At 48.9% G+C, this 14,373-nt stretch overlaps 6 protein-coding genes across 6 annotated transcripts; 2 read left to right on the plus strand and 4 right to left on the minus strand.

The window, feature by feature from the left end:
* Positions 1-1,119: 1,119 nt before the first annotated feature.
* ASPBRDRAFT_52566 (NAD(P)-dependent alcohol dehydrogenase) lies at positions 1,120-2,347 on the minus strand (the record flags this gene model as incomplete). Its single annotated transcript, XM_067626917.1, has 2 exons — positions 1,120-2,113; positions 2,181-2,347. The coding sequence occupies 2 exons, from the start codon at positions 2,345-2,347 to the stop codon at positions 1,120-1,122; spliced, it is 1,161 nt and encodes a 386-aa protein (XP_067481721.1).
* A 1,751-nt stretch (positions 2,348-4,098) lies between these two features.
* On the minus strand, positions 4,099-5,280 carry ASPBRDRAFT_204603 (intradiol ring-cleavage dioxygenase). The gene is made up of 2 exons (XM_067621714.1): positions 4,622-5,280; positions 4,099-4,558 (listed from the first exon to the last, which is right to left on the minus strand). Exons 1-2 carry the CDS (start codon positions 5,232-5,234, stop codon positions 4,209-4,211), a joined length of 963 nt encoding a protein of 320 aa, XP_067481722.1. The 5' UTR covers positions 5,235-5,280; the 3' UTR covers positions 4,099-4,208.
* Positions 5,281-6,265: 985 nt separating this feature from the next.
* Positions 6,266-7,406, minus strand: ASPBRDRAFT_204604 (uncharacterized protein). Its single transcript, XM_067621715.1, has 3 exons — positions 6,827-7,406; positions 6,703-6,764; positions 6,266-6,631 (listed from the first exon to the last, which is right to left on the minus strand). Exons 1-3 carry the CDS (start codon positions 6,971-6,973, stop codon positions 6,502-6,504), a joined length of 339 nt encoding a protein of 112 aa, XP_067481723.1. The 5' UTR covers positions 6,974-7,406; the 3' UTR covers positions 6,266-6,501.
* A 1,239-nt stretch (positions 7,407-8,645) lies between these two features.
* ASPBRDRAFT_27504 (SRPBCC domain-containing protein) lies at positions 8,646-9,261 on the minus strand (the record flags this gene model as incomplete). The annotated part of the gene is made up of 3 exons (XM_067622390.1): positions 8,646-8,885; positions 8,985-9,173; positions 9,208-9,261. 3 exons carry the CDS (start codon positions 9,259-9,261, stop codon positions 8,646-8,648), a joined length of 483 nt encoding a protein of 160 aa, XP_067481724.1.
* Positions 9,262-10,784: 1,523 nt separating this feature from the next.
* On the plus strand, positions 10,785-11,728 carry ASPBRDRAFT_39613 (F1F0 ATP synthase subunit g). Its single transcript, XM_067624175.1, has 2 exons — positions 10,785-11,115; positions 11,177-11,728. Exons 1-2 carry the CDS (start codon positions 11,033-11,035, stop codon positions 11,424-11,426), a joined length of 333 nt encoding a protein of 110 aa, XP_067481725.1. The 5' UTR covers positions 10,785-11,032; the 3' UTR covers positions 11,427-11,728.
* A 417-nt stretch (positions 11,729-12,145) lies between these two features.
* rok1 (RNA-dependent ATPase ROK1) lies at positions 12,146-14,329 on the plus strand (the record flags this gene model as incomplete). Its single annotated transcript, XM_067620579.1, has 1 exon — positions 12,146-14,329. The coding sequence occupies one exon, from the start codon at positions 12,146-12,148 to the stop codon at positions 14,327-14,329; it is 2,184 nt and encodes a 727-aa protein (XP_067481726.1).
* Between the last annotated feature and the right edge of the window lie 44 nt (positions 14,330-14,373).

The following is a 14,373-nucleotide window of genomic DNA, read 5'->3' on the forward strand; positions in this document are numbered from 1 at the left end:
GGCGGAGTGAGCCGAGCAGTTCAATGAGAAAAAGCAATATTCATAGAGAAGAAGAGCCGAGCAACGTGGAGACGATTGCCTAAACAAGGAAAAGTGAGTCTATGCTCGGTCGTCCCATCTCGGTCAATTATCGGGGATCATCGCCGCTATCGGCTTGGGGCTGATGCAGGGACTGAATAATATCGGGTCACTTACACCGATTCTCGTTGATTGATTCTCGTGCAGCAGCCTAGACTCTGGACAGGTCTAATCGGTATATCCTCTCAGTAATGCCCTGGATGATTGGACCTGTATTCTGCAGGTAAGCATTGGCAGTGGATAGGGAGCAAAGTAGTAGTATGTAGATGGAACCGAGGAAATGACTGCGTGATGGTGGCTCTTCTCACTTTCCCCACCAGTTGCCCCGCCTCGACGCCCCGCAAACAAACAACCTGATCCTTTCAATGTCTCAGGATCAGGATCAGATCTCGTCTCAAAGAGCTTTGACAGAAGTAAAGCCATTTCTGCTTACCACCAATTCCAGACAAGAGTCAGACAAAGCGTCGGATGCAACGGATCCGGTCTGCTGATACGTAGTTGTAGCTGATAGGTGGCTCTGACCTGTCAAGAGGCGGTCGCTCAATGCCGGTGCTGCAAGCATTGAGGAATGAGGTGGCATGAGATATTGAACACATCGTACCATTGTAGCACTCGAGGTGTGCATGTTCGCTAATCAGCATGTCGGGTACCCTGGAAGAAGCTTGGGGACCTGGGGGAACGGGGAAGTGGGAAGAGGATTGTAAGACAAAGTGTTCAGTCAACCTACAGCTCCGGGTTACTCTCTCGCTTCACTGTGTGCAAATACTTGTCAATGCGATATCAGGCGGCTACTCTATCTGCCACAGGCCAATTTCAGGTTTTGTGAGAGTTGAAAATGAAGGAATAGAATTCTACGTGCATCTCTATGCCTCCAGCCAGCAGGGATCTCTAACAACATCAGAAAAAAGGGAAACGTTACATATGATAAACCATCCATCAAATGTCATGAAAAAGTATGTGTCATGAATGCGAAAGGTATCCAGGGTGACCAGCCACCTAATAAAAGCAAGTTGAGGCAGATTCTCACGAGTGTGCGACTGTTTAGATCTTCTGACCAGCGGAAGCAGCCTTAACATCGTCTTCGGAGCTCATAATTTGGACCTTGATGGCTCCCGTCTTGGGGTTGGCAGCCGTCTCAAAGGCCTTGATCGCATCCTCCAAGAGGAAACGGTGGGTCACAAGCTTCTTCAGGTCGATGACACCGTTCCTCACCAAGCGGATCGCGCGAGGCCAAGTGTTGCAGTACCGGTACTGGTACTGGAGATCAATCTCCCACGTACTGAGGCGCATGAAAGGAACGGTCATCTCGTTCTTTCCGACACCAATGACGAAGACCTTGCCGCCGAACTTGACACTCCAAATCGCCGAAGCAACACTGCTCTCCACACCAGTGCACTCCATCGCAACGCGAGGCCTCAAAGCGCCAGGGCCCGAGCCTTGTCCATCGTTGAAGACGTTGATGATACCCTCGGCATTTTGCTCAGCAGAGAGGCCAGTCTGCACTTTGTAGGTGCGAACGTCAGGGACCAGCGACTTGGCGAATTCCAGCCGACCCTCGTCGATGTCGGTAATAACGATGGGGCTCGCTCCAGCCGCACGAGCGCTCAACAGGGTAATGAGACCAATGGGACCAGCACCAGTGACCAGGCATGGGTCACCCAAGCGAAGGCCACTACGCTCAATACCCGCCAGAGAGACACTCAGAGGTTCCAAGAGCGCACCATCCTCATAACTCATATCACCGATCTTGTGGCACCAAATAGCGGGGTGGTTGACATAGCGACGCAGCAATCCGTCGACAGGAGGGGTGGAGAGGAACTGAACATTTTCACAACCGTTGTAGCGACCAGTCAGACAGGGTTCACAAGCGTTGCAAATGATGTTAGGCTCGACGGCGACACGGTCGCCAGGCTTAAGGGAGGTGACATCGGGCGCAACAGCCACCACTTGGCCCGCCGACTCGTGACCCAGGATGTGGTCTCCTGTGACGATCATAGGCCCAATGCAGCCTGCATGCCAGAAGTGCACGTCGGACCTGGATGCGATAGCCAATGTTTAGCCAGAGAATACGAAGCCAGTCGCAAGAGGAACGGAAGACATACCCGCAGATTCCGGTGCTGCGAACCTCGATTGTAACCTCACCAGGCTGCAATCCTTGGCCGCTCTTGACCTCCTCGAGCGTGGGCTTCGCGTCAGCGACCCACAAGTCATGCTTAGTGTTTGTGAAAACACCAATGTTCGCCTTCTCGAGAACAGTTGCGGTAGCCATGATGACCTAATCGAATGAAGGGGAAGATCTGAAGGGGAGGACGGAAAAAGTCGCAAGCAGTGAACGCAAGGGATGGGCAAGGGAAGGGAAGCAAGCGGAAAGAGGATCTACCGGGCTTAAGTACTTCGTAACAGCGGTCTACCCCTCCACGATCGAGGAAGGAGATGGAAAATTTAAAAAAAAGCTCAGGGGATGATCTTTTCTTCAACGTGACAGGCTGCACGTAGCTGATTCCTTCGCCACCGATAGGAGCTTTGCCAGAAAGCAGTAACTCATGATGGGTCCAACATGGGCTTACTGATGGTTCAGTAAGTGGATAGAAGCTAAGAAGGGCATTTACCCGGCGGCCCCTCGGAGCGCGGGGTTCGGTCTGGGGCATCATTTTTCCCCATTGGACCAGACTAGACTGTCCGGCGGTCGCATTCCAGGATGTCACGCTGCTACCCTTGATAGCGTGCTTATAAACACGAGCTGGAGGCACAGGTAGTTAAGCTTTAAGAAAACAGTGTCTTGACTAGAGAACTTTCTGGGCAGCCTTCTTTGCAATGGGTTGCTCAAGTAGTAACTGACTCTCTTTGTGGAATGCCGCCGGTGGGGCTCTTATCTCTCTTATCGCTGCCGGTTCTATTTCCCCAAAGACGAAGCCGGTTATATCTAAAGGGACAGGAGTATCTAGCAGCGATGGATTATTTCAGAGGCTGTTAGGCTGTTAAGGAAGCAATCATGAAACAATGACCATCTTCATTGAAAATCTATATAATACAGTCATCCCTGCTACAATGCGTCTACATGAGCCAGTATCGGTCGTTCCCCGGTCCAGCCCTGAGGTACGGTAGCACCTACTCGGTTAAATGATTCAGACAAAGGTTATTTGATCGGTCTATTCTTAGCCCCCTCATCCACCCCAGACACGATCTCCTAGCCTATACTCTCCTAGATTTTTCACCGGCAAGTCACAGCTTCAATTTCGTTTCGGGTCGTTGGCCCTAGGAAGACACTTCATGTCTCTTATTACCCGGAGTGGCAATTTTCCGGTGGGCTGGACTCAATGCATCCACCCAGTGGTGGAGCATCACGGAAGTCGTATCCACCACCTCTTTTTTATTCCCGTTATGCATGATCATTCAGAAGCATTGGGATTTACGGTTATATTGCGGGTATAATTCTGCTGTCCCAAAAATGTCCAAGTGGAGGAACTCTTTGCTCAGAGTATTGGCAATCAATGTGATCCAGACACATTCTGCAACGAGTTCATGAGAAAAAAAGAGCATAGTGTGCACTGACAAACTCGATAGTGCAATCGGGTAAAATGCCTGGATGGACGACTGGATATCCCCGTAGAACTCGACTAATGTTTGAGGCCTAGGTACAAGCCATTCAAGGATCATATCAGATGTAGCCTTACAGGGTGCTTTTTTATTGAGTTCTTTCTGTTATTTGGCAGTGACCTTCATTCAGCTTCTGATAATTACATTGTGACTTCATCCGAGATGAGAGAATATATTACATTGGCTAACTATACTATGGTACAGAATAAGGATATCTGACCTGATATGAACTTGAATTTATGGAAATTGATATCTAAATAATGGGAGGCACAAATGGGTTTAGCAGTGGAGCTTCCCAGATCCTTCTGGAAGAAGTTAAATCAATCCCTGTCCTCAAGCTACTAGTCATAGTTGGATGATCATCATTAGGCTTTATGGTTCGCATACATAAGTCGAGTCTTACTACAAGCATCATTGAACCTAGACTGTTCATAAACCCCTACTAAGCATTACCATATTGGGTATGATTTCATCACGTACATATTCATAATCTTTCCCAACCTATCCTGGAGCTGTTCTCAGTTGACCCACGTCTACCGAACCGGGAATTTGGAGTCAACTGTCTCTGTATCTACACCAATAGTAATATAGCCGATCATTCCATTCCTCACATCAACCCCATCCATGGGGATCACCGACACAACCGCATTATACCCATCGGTATTCTCATTATGAAACGTATCATCCAAGCCATTAACGACTCTCTGGAAGCCCGTGACAGAAGAATACGGCTCCAGCGCCGTGATCTGCTGTTCGAGCTCCTCATCAAAGAAGATTTGCCCCGTGCTTACGGTCTTTCCACTCGCGAGGGTGCCGTTATCCCTGAGCACCCAATCAGTGTGCACTTGGACGTGGATATGGATTGCTCTTCCGAAATAAAAGCCTGCACATTACACAACTCAATATCAGCATGTATAAACCCAAGATAGTCATTTGCACAACTGACCAGGGAAGATAGTCTTCATCTCCGCCATCCCATTACTATCCGTCGGCCACAGGCCCCGCAACCAAGTCTCATTATCCGTATGGATATCCGACTGTCCAGGTTCGAACCAGGTGAGATCAAGTCCTTGTAGCATTTCCGTCTTGCTTATGTCGTTTGGCAGTCCAGTGAAACTTGAGTATTTGCCCGTCGCATTGCAGTGCCAAACGTCCACCAACACCCCTTCTAAGGGTTGGCAAGTCGCCATGTCCAGTACCCCGATATCAAGTAATAGAGGCACACCCGGCTGATCCTCACTGATGTCTTGACGTAGTGTCTGTGAATTTGCCCACCAGTAAGGTCCGGATGTCACATCGGGAGTGAGAACGCAGGTTCCATTCTGGATGGTCCGATAGTAAGGTGTTTCGATTGTATCCTCGAAGGCCAGATTATCTTGCCGCTTTCCTAGGACCCTCTTCCACCTCTTTGCGTTGTATTCACCGGCATGCTGAGCGCAACGGGCGGAAAGTTCTTGTCGACGGGAGATTTCGGCCCTCGTGGCTTTTCTATGAGGACCAGGGTGTGCGATGGCCAATGAGGCCAGAGTAGCTGCAACGAGAACGCCGAAAAGACGCATGTTTTGCGAGGAAATTGAGGTTCTATGTCTATTGTGTGTAGTCAGATCCTGTTCGCTGCTGTCGAGCCCTCTTCGTCAGTATTTATTATCCTAGAGACTCCGCCCGTTGGCGATTATTAATTGCTCTTGCTTCTTGCGGTGAGATATCGTGACTGAGATTTCATACATCATTGGATGCTGGTTGGCTAATTGAAGACGATCATTACCTTGGATTGATCTGACATGGTTGGAATGTGTATGCTAGATAGGCGGCAAGGGCTGGCAGCAACCACCTATGATAGCAAAGATCTTGATAATTGTCCGCGTAATGAAGCAATGGTTGCCAAGTACCACTGTTAAATGGATAATAAATGATTTTCTTTTATTGGTAGATTTCAGTTGCGCGGTTCAGGTACCTTACTTGTCGTCGTCAAGCTTACTATGATCTTAGCCAGGTTATTATAGTTCATTTACCTGCAAGGATGTCATATACCGGAATTCCATAATAGAGAGCGTTTGTTTCGCATTACCTAGTACTCGGGGATCCCGGTGCTAATGTTGAAATCAGATCTTGCCTCTCATCTATTTTCTCTCGAACTCCCAGCACAATGGCTTTCACTGGACGACTACCCACTTAGATACCCGAACTAGGTCAATCACGTACACCAGATTCCAGTATAATGCGTCCTACATAGATAATAGTGTCCTTCTCTACCTAGCTCATACTCGGCTATATGCTGCAGGGGAATTATGCAGGATGCCTAATTTTTACGAAATGCACGTAAGGCGCACATGATTGTGTTACTTGGCAGAGGTTGGAAAATAAATACACTCTATTTGGAACAAATTCACATGCAGTTGTGCACAGGTGCTGCGCAATGTATACCCGATGCAAGCCTCTTGGTATTGGTGCAACTAGATCTTAAATAGCCAGTTGGGCCAGGCAACAATGACATATGCTATAGTAGTTAGTCCTTTCGGACTAAGACACAGTCCTTATTTAATTATTCGCCCAGCGGTATGGACGAAATCGTGTTCTACCAAAGATAATTGCTCAGAAGATTCGAAAGAGCTTTGCGTATAACATAACCGATAGCAACATAGTATCGTACAAAACAACCATAACGCAGAGCTCATCTGCCAGTGACAAGACATCCGTCCGGCATACAAGCTCTCGTCTATCCAGTGCGCCACAACATCACATTCAGTATAGTGGTATCAAGTTCGAACGTGGCGAGTGAAACGATAATAAGGAAAAGAAACATAATCGTAGACGTTGGTATCTTCTTTACCAACCACCGGGGCCGCCGGGGCCTCCAGGGCCACCAGGACCACCCGGACCGCCAGGACCACCTGGGGGACCGTCGGGACCACAGCAGTCACCGCAGCAGCAGAAGCAGTCGAGACAGCAGCAGCAACTATCAAAGATGTATTATTAGCTCCAATTCGATATATATTGCAGTTCAGTGTTCAAGTAGTGGTTACTTACTCGTCACCGCCGGGTCCGGGGGGAGGACCACCACCACGAAGGCTCATGTTGTTGTTTGGCGTCTAAGTCCTTCAAGTTAGCGTCATAAGACAACAAAAGCTTAAGGATCAGGGTGAGATCGTACAGGTTGGCCAGTAACGACACCTTCAGTGGTAGGACCGGCAGGGCTCTGAGGCTGGGTCATGGTCACAGTGTTGGGGTCCCATGTGGCCTCGGGGGCCGACTCCTGTTTGGAGGACTTGAACCAGCTGAAGATACTCTCGCCGAACATTGTGAATATTGTCTCTTCTTCAGACTTCGTGTGCTTGGGATGTAGAGATGCAATACAAGAGAAAGAGAGCAGACAACGTAGGAAAAGACCCGGCTTAAGAATCGGAGGGCCAGCAGGCAGATGGGCCCCAAGCTATATAAGGCTACCCATTCAGCATCGTTGTTCATGAAACGAGCCATACTATGAAGAGTTAGAAAGCCCAATCAAATGAGTTGTTCTTCCTCAATTCTGATTCTAGAATTGGACCATGGTCTACGGTGTGGAGACCCACTGATCTTGGCTTCGATGGGCGTTACGTATACACTTGTTAGGCAGACAATTTAAATGTCCAAGAGCAAGCATTTGTGATGCGCCTTACCATTGCTTGTCTGGTAGGATGGGGCTGAACTAGGTATTTGTGCATGATTCAGGAGAAAGCAGGCTTGAGCCTGTCTGTATGCCTCAGGAGATTGATATTTCGTGAACATTACCGAGTGGTGCCGACGACGGAGCCGACCCAAAATCAATAGAGCAACTCAATTTTCCGTCGATAAAAAAAAAATAGCAGGGCAGATCGTCCGGACAATTTTCTGTGGAATGGCGAAGAGATCGTCCTATCCTCAGCTGCCAGAACCTTACTGATGTGGCATGGAGGATAAAGCTTGATCCGGTTCTGAGGGCTTGGTACTTGGTATACCCAACAGGGGTTCTGCGCCACGCAGTAAATTTGGCCCCAACTGGGCTCTCCTGCCGGAGATGATGTAGGTGTAACATTAATTGCATTGACAGGGCGCATTGCCAATGCAAAGCCACCTTTGCTTGCGTCGTGGCACGACACAAAATCAGTGAAGAGAATCGCGAAGCGGTGGCGTATCATGACTAAGCGGCAATTATCGAGTGGATCTCCGACATTAGTCTTTTCACGTGACTATATCAGGAACATCAACTATCCTTACCAGAATCCTTCCATGGATCGGTCCACCTTTGGTTCTCATCAGCAATCAGAGGCCATACATTGAACCCAGGAGGCTGAGATCGACACTAGACAACGGATCCTGACCCCTATATGTCTACAGTACATCCCAGATTGAACTACGGGTCAGCTAAGGTTATCAGTCAGATATTTCGAACCTTGGACACATTCGTTCAAACTAAATAGTCCGACGGTCTATTTTTTACACTTTTCCTGATCAGGAAGTCCCGGCACCAGGGCTGCTTCGATCTCAATTCAATACTAATGTCACACGTTTGCCCGATCATGGGCAGTCCTGCTTCCTATTATGTATAAACGTGTGCTTGGCTTATTCGCCGATTGGCTTCCTGTTTTAGGGAAAATTGCATTTCAATCGTCTTTATAGCGTATCGGAGAGCGATTTGCCTAATAACCGCCTCGTATACTACTAGGGTCTCCGCTCTAGTGGCAGTCGACGAGAGTTCGAACGCTCCTGAGTTGCGGCAGCGCGCTTCTCAGACGGAGAGCTGATTTCCAAAGCGTTCGGTAGTCTGCACTACACTACATGAGAAGAAGACCCAGAGTAATGTCTGGAACCGCGAGCGATAGTATCAAAAGAGATCAGACATATTACTAGTACTTTATACTTCATATAAGTCTTGAAAAATATCCACACATCTCTGAATGCTAGTGTCATACACATGTATCATATCCTTGTTTCTATCACTATGAAGACAAACGCTACTTCAACGCTTCAGCACGCGCTTTCAGATCCTTATTGAATTGATCAAACTGGCCCAGCATCTTTTTCCCCAGCAACGATGGGTTCATTAAGAAAGAAATTGGACCAGAGAACTCCTCTGTTTGTTTGAAGATCGTCGATGAGCCGTTGTCTGACGGCTCCATGTGAAAGCTGTGGAGCCCGGCAATCAAGCCATATACCGGGGGGCCTTGCCATTGGAAAAGCGAGTCTGAGTTTTCCTATCAAGTGCCATTCTTTTAGCCTTTGTTCACTTCAAATTCACCACTCCAATAGGGTACTTTTGGCAGAGCACATGGCGCGGGGTTCGCTTTACGTACCTTTATTTCAGCAGTAAATTTCATACCGTCGATATCGCATTGAATCTTATCCCCTGGCAGAAGGGACTTCAAGGCCTTGGTCTCGTCATTTGATTTAAGTAACTTGATAAAGCTGGTGTGCCACTCTGGGTACTTGGAGAAGTCGAGGAGCTGCCAGTAATCGATGACAGCGGAGTTTAGTGCAGGTATCTTTAGGAAATCCAGAAGTGGTCCAGCAACATACAACGTCTCGTACTTGTGCTGGCGTGGCAGCAATGTGTACTTCTGTTTTAATCATCTCGTATAACTGTCTGCTAGGTTGATAATTTCTAGTGATTTGTATGCAGGGCAGATAAGAGAAGAGAGCAACCAGTGTTACTGCAACTGGGGAGAGGATGTGATTTTATAGAGCACTTGTCAGACTGCACAGCCCATCGGATGCTTGCTGATATCCCGTGACTACGAAGGAGGCTCCCAACTCCCAAGAGATAATAACTTATTCCCCGCTAGTACGCGATGTAACCAATCGAATATGACTATCATGTTTTAAAAATCGCGAAGGCTTTGTCAGAATAGTACTAGACTTCTTTTAGCTCAGGTTAGCGGACGCCATGGTTGACAGACAGCTGGGGATTATAAATTTAAAGTTGAACACGACACAGAATACGAAGAATATTAATAATCTCATAACGAGGTTCTTTCAATCAACATGTTATATCTCCGCATACTCGCCGTCCGGAATTTTTCATATTTGATAGGATACGTGGCACTTCTTGTTGATTGAGATTTCATATCGCTGGCAACTTTTGATATTGGCGTACACTCGTACAGGCAGTATACGCAGGTGATTGTATATGCTAGGGCATATGATTATTCGACAGTTTAGCAGACTTTCGACAGGTGTCCGAAATGAGAAACTCCGAGGCGGTCCTCTTGATATATGCCCAGACAGCCGGCCACGCTATACATTCTCTTATTACCTCTGGCTTGTATGATAGCGCCCGGTGGTTGGCTATAGGCGACATGACTGACACTCGTTGGCTCTCAAGGTATAGCGTGTGGATATAGGTTATTATGGGTGTGAGGTCACATGGAGCGTAATAATGCTGAATAGTTAATCAAACACCTCTTGAAAAATCTTGTATATAATGTAAATGACTTCCTAGACGGTCACAAAGTGTTTCTATCTTTGGCTTGACCAATTCGCACCAACAATATCGATTGCGAGGTGTAGCACGGCCATTCGGCAGAACGGAAGCCTCGGATGTTGTAAGCACACCCCTGACATCGAACGATAACCTGGGGTAGTATGAATATGATGTGAATGCGTGAAAGGTCATTCAAAGGAGTGGAAAATTTGAACTAGCCAACTATGTTAGATTCGCAAAGATCGAGTTGTGGTGATGGCCGCCGATAAACAAGGCATGAGCGCGAGCGCACGTGACACGGAAGTGGAGGCTCTTCCCTGAACTTCCCGAACTTCAAATCTCAATTCTGGTCCTGCAATTGCGCGACGATCCAGTATCACCGGCTCTTGACCCTACCGCCATTGGACTCTTCTGTCCTCCACCTGCGACTTCTAAAGAGTCATTCTTTCCTTTTAGCGTTCTATCTCCTCCAGTGGTCTTCAAGATGCCCGCTACGGCGTCCCGTGCCGTGCTTCGGCAATCGCAGTTCCTGATCCGCAGGTCTGCGGTCAGGTACGCTTCTTCGACCTCCGAAGCCGCTTCCAAGGCTGGTGAGACTGCTTCCTCTGCTGCCTCGAAGGCATCTGAGGGTCTTTCTCGCGTCTCTTCGACGGCTGGCCCCGCCATCTCGAACGCCGCCCAGGGTCTCGGTAGCGCCCTCAGGAAGGTCGGTGGAAGGACCGGAAAAGTCATCGCTTTTGTCGACTGTAAGCGAACGCACCATGCTATTTGCATTGAGATACCCTTATAAATGGGGTGGTATTATGACGATGGCATCGTTGGACGCCGTCATGTCGTGAATCACTCCTTGAGTGGACCCATCCCCGGATTTCTGCCATATCTTTCGGAGCATTGCTAATCATCTGCCGTGTCAATGCAGCCATGATACCCCCTACCGTCTACTACTCGAAGGTCGGAATTGAGCTTGCCAAGCTGGTCTTCCGTGGCCAGAACATGACTCCTCCGTAAGCGCTCACAGCTAATCTTAACGGAACGGGAACCCTTGTCCACTAATGCGGATTACAGCAACATGGCCACCTTCCAGGCTTACTTCCAGCCTCTGACCAACGCCTTCCGTAACCCTGCCGCCTTCAAGAACTCCAGCTTCGCTCCCTCGAACATCATCTCCCGCATTCGTACCGCCAACAAGAAGGAGATTGCTCTGGCTGGTGTCACCGCTGCGGAGGTCGTTGGTTTCTTCACCGTCGGTGAGATCATTGGTCGGATGAACATCGTCGGCTACAAGGGACAGCCTGAGCACCACGGACACCATTAGATAAATACCAAGCACTCGTGACTTAGCCTGTCTTCCTTCCCTTTTCGTTTTCCTTTGTGTGCTGTGTACTATTGTATGATAGACGATGGAATAAACTGTTGTCTGAGGTTGTGCGATACGAGCAGTTGGATACGTCTTATTTGTTATTGCCTTAGACTTAGGATCTCATGCATGGGGACGATTATTTGGTTGACGTCCTGGGTGCTTAGTAGGGGATGTAGAACATGGCAGCTATTCCGGCATTCGAGCGGACCTTCCTCAAGTGACTGTGACTATTGTATTTCAGAGCCATGACTCTCCCGGAGTACGATCGTTTGCGCTTTAAGTTTGCCATGGCCACGGTCATTGAGTTCGATGTCTGCCTTAGGTGTCGGTAGGAGCCAATGAGAGAAATGGATCCGAAGGGAGCGCAAAAGGTCCAAGATTCATTATCGATCTATATAGCTAGTTCCAAGATACACCAGTACAAATGTGGTAGATCAACCAACGTGATTGTCTGTAGTAACTGAGATCTTCGAGAATAATCCGTTTGATGGAGGTGAGGGTTGCTTGCCTCTGATTGGTCCGTGCGGTAAAGAATTTCAGCATCGAAACTTTTCCCTCATTAAGTCCGACTACTCGACAACCATCATTATCAAGCGCACGATCACTGAGACTCGGACGCTTGTGTCCACCTAATATACTTAGTCGCATGGACTGATAGTCCGTATATTTCCAATATGGATGCGTTCAAGTTATTGACAAGATCAACCAAGTTCAAGACTGGTAACTCCCTGTCTTCGACACTGCCTTCCAAAGGCAAGGCTGAGAACCCCCAGCTTTTCCGTGACGCACAGGCCGAAAAGCTCCTGGGCTCAAATGGGAAGAAGAGGAAGCGCGCGCAAGCTGCAGGTGATTCAGATGCAGAAGATGGCGAGACCGGCGATCTAGATTTCTTCGGTTCAGGTAAACGGTCTGCGGTCAGTGCATCATCGAAAAAGACTGAAGATGGGCCTTCTGAGCAGAAAGATGCATCTGACTCTGAAGGCGATGATTCGATGGATGAAGTTGAGCGTCGGACGATCTTGAACTCCCACAAGATCAAAGTCACTGATATGCGTGATTTTGAGGAAGTTCAGCCCACTCAGCCCCAGAAAGAGGAATCTAAGAAGAAAAAGAAGAAGAGAAAGCAGCAGGACGAGGAGCCCGCTCAGACGCTCACTAAGAAAGAGCAGAAGAAAGCCCGGCGGCTGTTCCCAGAGCCTTTGGTTTCCTTCAAACAGCTGCGCACGAAGTACAACATCTCCCGACGACTTGCGGAGAACATTGCTGAGCAAGGATTTACGGTCCCTACTGAAGTTCAACTGGGAAGTCTTCCTCTGCTGCTCGGAGACCAGTCGGTATCCCAGAAGTCTGGTACTAAGGAGAGTATCGAACCTGATTTACTGGTTGTTGCGCCCACGGGCAGTGGCAAGACGCTATCATTCATGATCCCTGTGATCAACAAGATTGTCCGGCACCATCACGAGGAGCCAGAAGAACGGGGCATCATGTCCGTCGTAATTGCTCCGACGAAAGAGCTTGCGAGCCAAATCGTCAACGAAGGCCGAAAGTTGGCTCTGGGAACCGGTGTGAAGATCACTTTGATGAAGAAGGGCATGCGGGTGGTAGAGCGTGATGATGATGACGATAGCAAAGACGTCCTGGATGAAGATGATTCGGAATCGTCAGGCTCTGAGGACGATGAAAAGGCCACAGAAAAGAAGAGCAAAGGAAAGGCGCCGGTCACTAAGAGCGACATTCTTGTAACGACACCATTGCTTCTGGTTAACGCACTTTCCGCAAACCGGACGAAACCGTTGGCAACTCTCCCTCTGGTGAGGAATGTGGTTCTGGACGAGGCGGATGTTCTCCTAGACCCTCTATTCCGCGACCAAACACTTGACATATGGCGCTCCTGCACGCATCCCGAGCTTCGGGCAAGTCTCTGGTCAGCCACGATGGGGTCAAATGTCGAAGACCTCGCTAAGTCAACGATCAAGGAGCGGAAAGACACACTAAGCGAGACTCAGTCTTATCCGCTACTTCGTCTCGTGGTTGGTCTCAAGGACTCTGCCATCCCAAATATCAAGCACAAGCTGGTTTATGCTGCCACTGAGCAAGGAAAGCTGCTCGGGCTCCGGCAACTTCTGCACCCCGCCGCAGCATCGTCTACGGACATCCGCTTACGCCCGCCTTTCTTGATCTTTACTCAGACCATTCCCAGAGCAGTTGCGTTGCACTCGGAACTGCGCTACGATATCCCCCTCGAGGCCGGTGGCTCGTCACGTATTGCTGTCCTCCACTCTGATCTATCAGACGGCCAACGTTCCGAGATCATGAAGCAGTTCCGGAAGGGTGAAATCTGGATCCTGGTCACCACGGATCTTCTGGCTCGTGGTGTTGATTTCAGAGGCATCAATGGTGTTGTCAACTACGATATCCCGAATTCCGCTGCCGTCTACGTCCACCGTGTTGGACGGACCGGTAGAGCTGGCCGTGAAGGTGGCATCGCAGTCACTTACTATACCAAGGAGGACATCCCTTATGTCAAAAGCATTGCCAATGTAATCGACGTCAGCGAGAAGCTACGGGGCACAAATGAGGAGAAATCTGTACAGAAGTGGTTGCTGGACGCTCTTCCGGACCTCAGCAAAAAGAAGAAGGAAGAGCTCAAGAAGCACGGCGTCAAGGCCAGGCAGACTCAAGGCACCAAAGACGACAAGAAGACGAGGATCAGTACCAAGAGTGGTTACGAGCGACGCATGGAGAACAAGAAGAAAGCCCTTATCTCAGCCAGCCGCAACAGGAAATCCCAACCACAGTCAGGCGCAGACTCTGGCAGTGACGACGACAACCAGGGCTGGCAAGGTCTTGAGGACTAGGTTATGGATGTGGGTTGTGCTTGATCTGTCGGTGTTTTTGTACA

Source organism: Aspergillus brasiliensis (assembly GCF_001889945.1).
Source record: "Aspergillus brasiliensis CBS 101740 unplaced genomic scaffold ASPBRscaffold_3, whole genome shotgun sequence".
NCBI lineage: Eukaryota > Fungi > Ascomycota > Eurotiomycetes > Eurotiales > Aspergillaceae > Aspergillus > Aspergillus brasiliensis.

Coding starts and splice junctions, on each gene's coding strand:
- ASPBRDRAFT_39613 (XM_067624175.1), top strand. CDS start 11,033: ATGATACCCCCTACCGTCTACTACTCGAAGGTCGGAATTGAGCTTGCC. Junction 11,116..11,176: donor GGCCAGAACATGACTCCTCC/GTAAGCGCTCAC, acceptor TGCGGATTACAG/CAACATGGCCACCTTCCAGG.
- ASPBRDRAFT_204603 (XM_067621714.1), bottom strand. CDS start 5,234: ATGCGTCTTTTCGGCGTTCTCGTTGCAGCTACTCTGGCCTCATTGGCC. Junction 4,559..4,621: donor GATGAAGACTATCTTCCCTG/GTCAGTTGTGCA, acceptor TGTAATGTGCAG/GCTTTTATTTCGGAAGAGCA.
- ASPBRDRAFT_204604 (XM_067621715.1), bottom strand. CDS start 6,973: ATGTTCGGCGAGAGTATCTTCAGCTGGTTCAAGTCCTCCAAACAGGAG. Junction 6,765..6,826: donor GTGTCGTTACTGGCCAACCT/GTACGATCTCAC, acceptor TGAAGGACTTAG/ACGCCAAACAACAACATGAG. Junction 6,632..6,702: donor CCCGGACCCGGCGGTGACGA/GTAAGTAACCAC, acceptor CATCTTTGATAG/TTGCTGCTGCTGTCTCGACT.